This window comes from Numenius arquata, chromosome 10 (genome assembly GCF_964106895.1).
Source record: "Numenius arquata chromosome 10, bNumArq3.hap1.1, whole genome shotgun sequence".
NCBI classification, from domain to species: Eukaryota; Metazoa; Chordata; class Aves; order Charadriiformes; family Scolopacidae; genus Numenius; species Numenius arquata.
Window position 1 is genome coordinate 34,125,969 of NC_133585.1, and position 9,841 is coordinate 34,135,809.

Consider the following 9,841-nt stretch of genomic DNA (forward strand, 5'->3'; position numbering starts at 1 on the left):
AGTAAGTTTGGGGGAATTTTATATTTTAAGTTAAGGTTTAATGCTTCTTAAAGACCTGTACTGGGCTTGGCTGGGATGGAATTAATTTTCTTTGTAGCAGCCCATATGGTGCTGTGGGTTTGATTTATGACCAAAATAGCGTCGATAACACAGCAATGTTTTAGCTGCTGCTGAACAGCACTAATACGGAGTCAAGGCTTCTCTGTTTCTCCCTCTGCTGCCCCAGCCAGTAGCCTGGCGGTGGGCAAGAACTTGGGAGGGGACACAGTCAGGACAGCTGACCCCAGCTGACTGAAGGGGATCCATACCATTTAATGTCATGGTCACCAATAAAACTGGGTGGAAGTTCTTCCAAAGTAGCTGTTGTTTGGATACTGGCTGGGCATTGATCTGCTGGTGATGAGTGATTGCTTTTGCATCTTTTTTTTTTTTCCTTCAGTCATTAAAATGCCTTTTTCTTGACCCATGAGGTTTTTTGCACCCCCATGCCCTTCCAGTTCTTTCTCCCTTTCCTCTTGGGGGAGAGTGAATGAGCAACTGGGTGGGGGCTTACCTGCCAGCTGGGTCAATCCACCTCAAGACCGAAGGACAGATGTGGCTTTTGAGATAGAAAAGCGTATTAACACTTAATTTTAGTGGAAGTGGTTTGGTCACTTGTACAAGCCTGTCTTTCTTCAACAGGCTTGCAGTTTGACAGCTGTGTCTCTGCTGGGGTCTGCGATTGAACCACCAATTCAGTTCTGACCTGGAATAATCAGTAGAATGAAGTGAACTTCTGAGAGGCAAAAAGTCATCTTGCACATTCTTTATAGGGGTTTCAGTGGAAAATAGTAAGGAGAGAAGTATAGAAATTCTATGAAACTTACAAACTTATTTCTAATGGTAATTTTTTTCATAACACAAAAAGAGCTTTTAAGTTTTGGTGAATAAATTTGCACACAAATTTGTGTGGTATTTGATAAGAAAAAGAAGGAATCTATGTTGTTGCTGATGGACAGGGTGTAGAGCTTCCAATCTTAAAGTTGTAAGCTCCAAGGTCACTGTCAGTTTGAATGTCCCAAAACTGCAAGGGACTTAGGTGGTCTGCCTTTGACAGATGTGCTAAAATACATGTACATTTTTAAAGGCTTTTGCTTTCACTGGAGTACTATAATATAGAAAAATGGTTCCTATGGCCATATTTTGGGGCAAGAGACTGGCTAGGACTGTTGTTATTTCCTTACAGCATTGTGTATAAAGCTCTGCAGTCATTCAGACTTAAGCTGAGAAGAATAAGCTGAGATAGAAAGTGAAATCAGCAACACTGAAGAAATATTTGGAAAATTTGTAAATTGGAAGGAAACAAACGTCAGTAACAACAGAATACAGCATTGATTGAGAAGGGGTGAGAGAGAAAGTTCTGACAACAGAATTTAAGCAAAACCAGGTTAATCAGATCTACCAGTATTTACGAAAAGAAAATAAAGTGAAAGACTGTATGCAAGTTTAAAAAATAATGGCAGATTATTCATTCATTCTGTAAAGTCCAACTTTACTGGTCTGTACTTACGTTAACTGGGTTAAACAAATAAATAAAAAAAGAGGTCACAATAGTGGTAGTAACAGATGGTTAATCCCTTCTAATTGGCATATCAGTATTTTTCATAGATTTTTATGTTCTAATCCTGAGAATGAGGAACAGAATTGTGGTAGATTGAGAAAGAGCTTGGCAGATAACCAGTGACTATGCGTAAACCCTTGCCAGACTCCACCCTAGTGGCCAACACCAAGAGCACGTTTTTGTTGAACGTCATTCTGTTTGGATCAGAACAAGATTCATGCTTATAAGCGAAATGTCATATTCAATCAAATGACTGAATTACCCACAGAATGCCCTTCAGTGCAAGAGGTGTTGAAAACTGCAGATGGGAGAAAGGTAGATCTTGTAACTTAAAAACTTTACAAGAAATTGACAGTTCTCAACTTTGCTATGAATATTACTTTGGCCTGTTAGACGTAGGGATGATTGCTCTGTTCAGGTCAGTATAGTAGGGGTAGTGATAAGTATGCACAAGCCTGTTTTCTTTTTAGAAATATAAACTAACTCTACAAAACAAACAGTACATGACACAATTTATAACCATTAGCTTAAATGATAAAGAGCGGAAGTACTTTAGAAGGTATTTCCATGTAACTGCATTTGAGGCACTTTAAAGATCTTAGCTCTTTAATAAAAAAATTAATAAAATGTAATACTAATACCTAGTATGAATAAATTGGCAAATTAATAATCTTAACCATCTGCTACTATTGGTTAGTAGTAAGATATAATTTCTCGGGGGGAAATCAGAAATATTTGTTGTAGTATAAACCCATTTTATTTGAACAACTATACTGAATGGCATAATTTTTTTAATAGTCACTTGAATTATAATTGTCAGTACATACAAAAAGGGAATCCTTGCCATATTGTTTTTAAATTTAAATACTTTGCTTAGCTTAAGTCAACTGATTGCAGCTATTTTGGATGTCTTTGTTCCAATTTCTGCTTCTGAAACATTTCTGTGTCATAGTTAAAGAGTCCCTGACTCATCAGGAGCCATGTGTGGGTTTTGGAGTTCTCAGTTTTGTCTTTTCTATAATTGAAAAGAATCTGCCTCTGAAGAAGGACCTTTTTTGTGTATGAAGTGCTGGCCAGGACTTTTTCTTTCTCCCTACATCCTGTAGAGTACGTTGAGTCAATTGCACAGCATCTTGAGATGAAGAAGTTTCCTCCATTTCTAAAACGTTATTCTTGGCTGCATTTCTGTAATGTTTGGCAGCCATAGCTGCTTATTTTAAGATGTTCATTAAAGAAAAAAATTAACAGGATGAGAGACAGCTGCAGGTACTGGCAGTATACAAAATTCATAATTACTAAGAGTAACTGAAGCATATTATACTATAATTCAACCGAAAAAACAGCTGGCACATGCTATATTGTCATATGAGAGCTTTGCAGAACGTACTTGCTACAGCTGGCGGATTTATAACCCGTCTGCCAAAATGCTAAAAGCTCACCTTTTGTTTCCTACTCACTTAACAAAGACAATATGGAGTAGGGACTGATTTGATTATTCAGCAGTAGGGGTTACTGCTCAATTTTAATATTAAAATCTCATAATGTGTGTTTGGGGAAGGGTTAACAATCAGAATGAATCAACTGTCTAGCTCAATAGCCATCACGTTTCCTTATGCTTACAAGGTTAAACTGTTCTTAAATACATGTTCAGTGTGATCCAATTATAAAAATAATTTCTTGATAAACAGCTGTATATGAGCATTTAAACTGTTCATGGCCTGTGCTGCTGAGAATGATAATTCCACACCTCAGTTAAAAGTATAGAAGACAGATTGTCTTCAGTAACTAAGAATTTTTAATTTATAAAATTAATCATTTGGATAGTCTTCTGAGATGATGTAACAATAAAGATGGCTTGTCAGAGTTTAAGAATTTCCATATTTTCAAGGCCTTTTTACTAGCGTAGTTAATCTTAACATAAGCAGTCTACACATTGTAAGGAGTAGTGTTTGAATAGTTGTCTAGGGAGTTCATTTTGAAAAGGTATGTATGAAAAGATACAACAGGAATTGTGTAAAATTTCTGTTTTGCTAATAAAACAGTTTATAAAAACTGAACTTTCAAAAAACAGCTGTTCATTAGGGCTCCTATATTGAAAATGCTTCATCTTGATGCTTGATGTTCTTTACAGAGGACAAATTGCAGTAACTGTGTTAATTATTAACATACTGTCTTGATCCTGCGAATTTAATCCATCTTTAATTCTTTTTTGATATAAAATTGTTCACATGTGGTAACGAAGGTATAATCTATATATAATTTTAGCTGTTTAACGTTGTTTAAATATCTGCCTATATACTCTCATTTTTATAGCAGCTAGTTAAAGGATGTTGAACTGTTTTTATGAGGTCTACCTGGGACTGGTTAAAGGGGTTGGTTGAGAACAAGGGAATGGAAACTACCAGCCTTATGTTAACAGATACATTGCAACTATGTATTTAAAGTGCCATATAGCAGTTTTCAGTAAAACTTGATTAAATGCTAAGCTTAAAAGTTTTTAAGAGTAAATTTTTGTTGAGAACTAAATGTCATCATTAAAATAGCAGAGGCTTTTTAAGGTGAAGATCTGAGGTTAAAGCATCTCGTGCCTTACCTCCATGGCCCCCAGAAGGAATAAAGGCTTTAGCTTCCATTACAGTGCAGGTCATTTCAGTAATAGGCAGAGCACCTAAAGGTTAAGTATCAGATTTCAGAGCATTGTCAGTGTGCTACATATTCATGAAGGTGATTGCATTTCAGAATATTTTGAACCTGAGAAAGGAAGGTAAAGTGAGAATAGATTTGAAAATCCTTCTTCACAAATATGTTTGAACCTCAATGTAGAAGGTGAAACTCATGGTGAGAATCTGGATCGCACCATTTCTGCCATGGCTATTGCCAGTGGAGTAGAGACTGGTCAAAGGTTAGAGCAGACAGTTTAGTGCTGCACCTTTCTCTGGATAAAATTACCAAAGTTCAAAGATTTTTCCATCTTTGGTCATCCCTCTTCAGTGGCTTGTAATGACAGAAGGTAAGAACTGTTTCCTTTGAGCACAAACTCAGTGATGTCTTCAGTCCTATACAAGTCCAGGGTCACTAGAACTCATTCACTATAAAAGTAAAAAGACAACTTTAAAGAAGGTGGCATTTTCCTTTTCCTCCTGAAGTGTTACGTTGTCTGTCTCACAAGTATAGAATATTTGGTTTTCAAAGTACCTTCAAAAATGTCCACATTGCAGTCTGCTTATGGAACACTAATTAGAATATTAATCTAAAAATGGAATGCACTGTGCAAATGCTGCTTATATTTGTATCCTGTTTGATAAAAACCCTGTAAAATGTATAATGCTCTCGACAAAATCCTGTTGATTCGAGCAAATACATCTCATTCCTCTGCCATTATAGTTTTTAATACACATTCTGAAGAAGTGCTAGCTGTGTAATGCTTTTGAAATCAATGTTTTAAGAGCAACACTGTAATTAAAAACACCCCATAAGCACTGATGCATTCCTGAGTGTTAATCAGCATCTTTTCTTCCAATTAATAGAAGTGAGCTGAGTCAACAAAAACTTCGTAGCCAGGAGCTCATTTCTCAGCTGGAAATGGCAAATGAAAAGGTAACTGAGGTAAGATGACTGATACAACAGCTACTTTCAGTTTTAATGTGATGTGCACACACACACACACACTAGGATCTTAACAGAAACGTATTTAGATGAGTTAATGTTGCTGGTTCAGAAAAAATAAAGGATTTTTGTTAGGAGTAGTCATAACTGGAAAATCCCGCTGTTTATGCTGACTGACATGTTCAAATGGCAGGAAGACAAATTAACTGTACTCTCAAATTACAGAAAAAGGTAAAGGAGAGATCATCTTTCAAGGTTACTAATCTAGCAATTTTAGACAACTCCAGAAATGTTTCTGAAGTCACTTATGACCATGCATGCCTGCATGCCTCAAAAAGGAGTAGGCATTATGTTATCAATAATGTAGCATATGCAGAAATATCAAATTCTCAGCATCCTATGTGTACAGTAGAATTTACACTGTATGTGCATATATGTATATAGATAAAAGCATTATCCATTAAAGATTAAGGACCGTGTTGTTTTGGAATGTACGTTGTTCAATAATTAATGGCCACTTTAGAAAACAGCTATTCTGTCAGCCTCATAAATCTGGGATAATACCCGATTCTGTCTAGGTAAGTCCTTCTGTGTTGTGTTTTGTAGCGCTGTATTATTTAGAGGAGAAAAATGGGGCTGATTGCGAGAATAGATTTCTGTAAGTAAAAGGTGGTTAAGAAAGACTTTTTACATACCCTTTGATGAAGAGAACAGATCTGTAGCAAGATTATCATCTCATTTGTATTAGCTAGTATATTCTTCTTCCCTTTGAGTACAGCTGAAACATTTACATTGTAAGATTTGTAAATTAAATTACCTGGATTAAAATGTCAGCTTTTGTGCATCTTACTTGAAGATAGTGAAATGAAAAAGCTTCCTCTACACGTTACTCTGGTTGGAAAAGTCATATGATGTCATATTTGAGCTGGAAATTCTGTATAATGTGTCAGCAGTATGTCTTCAGTCTTATTGCAAGTGGTAAACGATTCTGCCTCTTTAGTTCCTTGTGTTTTAAGCTTTTTCATAACAGTATGTATGGATCCAGTAAAAAGAACTTTGCGTTTGTAATGAGGTATTTCATTTACACAGGATGAAAAATTAATGATGGAATATCGAGAATACATCAATAGGCTTCAAAGGCGACTGAGCCAGGCAGAACAGAGGGCAGCTACAGCATCTCAAAAGGTATGAACCTAACAAAAACCATGTTATCTAAGTGCATTAAAAAATCTCATTTCACATTGTATCGTTCCTGAGGCAGAGGTGATCGTTTATGTGCATTATTACTACAGAATTTCTTCCTGTTATCTGATCTAAATCTCCCCTCTTTCAGTTTAAAACCGTTCCCCCTCGTCCTATCACTACACTCTCTGGTAAGAGTCCCTCCCCATCTCTCCTGTAGGCCCCCTGTATGTACTGGAAGGCTGCCTTTAAGGTCTCCCTGGAGCCTTCTCTTCTCCGGGCTGAACAACCCTAACTCTCTCAGCCTGGCTTCATAGGAGAGGTGCTCCAGCCCTCTGATCATCTTTGTGGCCTCCTCTGGACTTGCTCCAACAGGTCCATGTACTACTTATGTTGGGGGCTCCAGAGCTGGACGCAATACTCCAGGTGGGGTCTCACAAGAGCGAAGCAGGGGGCCAGAATCACCTCCCTCGACCTGCTGTGTGAAAAATACTGGAAATTATGCAGACAGAATAAGAAATACGTGGGTTTTTCCAGGCCGTGGGAAGAGGGGAAGGAAGGAATGGTGTATATATCTCACTACCACAGTGAATGAACGTGCCTAGTAGATGTTTCGGTGACTCTGAAAACTTCAGACAAGGTGTGTCTGTTAGAGCCATTTATATGGCTAAGACCTCCTTGTGCACCACTGTGCTCACTTAATGAGCTGGATTGTTACTGCCGTCTTTTTCCAGTCCTCTTACAACTCAGTTCCAACTTTAAGTAGTACTACGCAATATTTCTAGATATTAGGGATATTGGGAGGAAAGGTTTTCTTCTCTGCAGAGAGAGAAACTTCGGACTTTACTTGTCTAAACCCCGTGATATCTATAATTCTCTATTTTCTCTGCTGGACAGTAGGTGGGTTTTTTTCCATCCGGCATTCTTTTTTCCATACTATTCAAGCTATACATCGTGAAGCAAATCCCATGACACTGGGTTCACTTATTTGCCAAGCAAATTTGTTACTCAGGTTGGTCTTCTATTAAGTAAAGGTGGTCTTTCTGCTTCCTAATTTCTTACAGTGATTTAGGAAACGCATTTGCAAATTATAGCTTCTTAGTGTGGGTGAGCCCATGTGAGTTGCAGAGAGGAAATGTTTTGTTGATCTAAATTGTCCAATTAGGACAAAGGGCATTATTTTTCCCCCAACAGCAGTGAATAAACGGGTGTAGCTGCCAAGCTATTATAACATAAGCTGTGTTTCCTGGCTGTAAATGCTGTCATGACAAGGCCTGCCCAGCTGGTGAAAATTTGCTCTGAAAGAATGATATATTGGTGTTTTTTTTACCTCCTGTTTGTTATATGGATCTGTTCAGCTTTAAGACTTCTGAGGTGCCATCTTCCCTTAAAAAACATGGTCACATCACCTTTCAAAGGAGTAAATTCCTGGCCTCATTGCCCATATGAGAGGACTTGCTGTTCCTGAAAACATTGATAATTAACTGTTCCTCATCAGTCTCCCTCTGAAACGTAAAAGAGATTTGATAAGATGTTTAGCTGCTAAATTGTTCTCCAGATCTTATTGCCAGCCTTCAGAGCTGCCTTGCCCTCATCAGGCGTGGCGGAGGTTAGTGCTGCCAGCTGTCAGGCATGGCTTTTTGTAGTCACTTAAGAACTTCTGTGCCAAGGCCCTTTCCCTTTGCCCCCCCACCCAAAGACGTACTAGCGCTGTTCCTGCTAAAGCCTGGAAAAAAGCCATCTCCACGAGTACTGCTACAAGAATGTCCACTCTTCTGAATCTGAAGAAACAAGGTGTTTATTCTCTTCTAGCTCTCAGAAGACTGAATGTTCATGTGTGGGCTCCCTCTGATTTGGAACGGTAACTCCGCATCTGTAGGTTAAGGGCTACATTCTGACTTGACTTAATTGTATATTCTCATTACATTATCCAGCTTATTTGTGAAATTAAATCCAATATAGGCTAGTGCTGGACTATTAGGGAGTCTAGAAATCGCAGTTTTATTATGGTTAGTTCAGTGACTATAAATCTTAGCTTATTATTAAAGAATAGTAATTCAGTAAGAAACATAAAAAATACAGAATAATGTTTGCACAGGTTTAAAATGTGTGTGTTCTTTGTAGGTGTCTTTAAAGCATACTCCTGCTACCTAATCTTTCATCATCTTGAATTCTTTGTGATCTGAAGTAAGACAAAAGCAATAGTCATCTGTAGAGTAATTCTGTAGATTGTTTCCCCCAAATTTCCACTTATCTATGCTTGGTCCCTTCATGACACCTTCCATATTGAAGTTCTGCAGATACTTCAATCTTATGAAAAATTATGTAAGAAACTATCTCTTTGTTTTTAATGACAGCTCAGCCTGATAACAACACAGAAGAAAAAAGCTGCTTCCCTGAAGGATCTGGAAAATATTTAAACGCATATATTGTTCATTCACACCACGTTGGAGTTAAGAAGATTGCTGAAGAAACTTCATATTGGAGCATTAAAGTCAAATGCACAGCAAGGCTTGTAAAACTTAGATAAATATTTTCTGTTGTATTCAGGTAAGAAAGGGGGTGGATGAAGATACTGTATCTGTGTGCATAGTAAAGATTGGAAGAAGACTGCAAAATGTTGTAATTACAAGTCCTTTAATATAGCAGATGACACCATCTGATACAGTGCTTGGCACATTGGTCTTTTTTGGTCTAAAAAACACCAGCTCCAGCTATGACAAGATTGTGTACAGGGACCAGATAACATTATACTGAAATTCACGAACAGCTTTGCTCACATACGGTCCATACCTTTACTTTTTCTTTGTAGTGCAGTAACTTGGGAACATTTTGAAGATCTTTTATGGATTGTAGTGAGACACTAATTACATCACGTGTGTCAAATAGTTGCTGGTTTTATGGCAGGTGTTACAGCTGCCAAATGCCCTCATTGCCTTCCAGTTTTAAGAATTCAGTTCAGTTTGTTCTGAAGCCTCTGGGAAACAGTTAATAAATAAAATGCTGCTACAGCTATTCATACACCTCATTTCTAAGGACCGTAATCTTTCTTCAGTTGTGCTATTTTGCAATTGTTCCTTGCTTTTCTGGTGATCTGCTCTCTTGGTTTGTATGCGTCTGGGCACTTCAGTTCTCCATTACTTCAACTTGCACAAAGTTGGTGGTCAAGTCATCCAGCTTTTATGTGTTTTGAAATAGTGTGTTTGAATTCTTCAGCTGCCAGTGTGTGGGAATTCTCTTGCATACACGTTTTCCTTTGATAGTTGAGAAACTTCACATATATCATTCTAAAATTAGAGCTCAACTCTTGTTTTCTGTTTCAGCATGTATTGCAAACGTTTGATAGGTGTTAACTGATTTTGAAGTGCTCCTGTCTTGGACTTAAGTGACGTAATTTCTTGTCCTTCCTCTTAAATGTGAAGAGTATAATTCTGGTTTATAACTTCTAATTCA

General features: G+C 37.6%; 1 protein-coding gene across 1 annotated transcript in view; it reads left to right on the forward strand.

Moving 5' to 3' along the window:
* The window catches only part of SCLT1 (sodium channel and clathrin linker 1), a 43,593-nt gene extending 34,177 nt beyond the window's left edge, over positions 1–9,416 (forward strand). The window contains exons 19-21 of the mRNA XM_074154261.1: positions 5,128–5,206; positions 6,296–6,391; positions 8,746–9,416. Of these exons, the coding sequence (XP_074010362.1) occupies positions 5,128–5,206; positions 6,296–6,391; positions 8,746–8,808 (238 nt within the window). The 3' untranslated portion in view covers positions 8,809–9,416. The remainder of the gene's footprint in view (positions 1–5,127; positions 5,207–6,295; positions 6,392–8,745) is intronic.
* Positions 9,417–9,841: the final 425 nt, after the last annotated feature.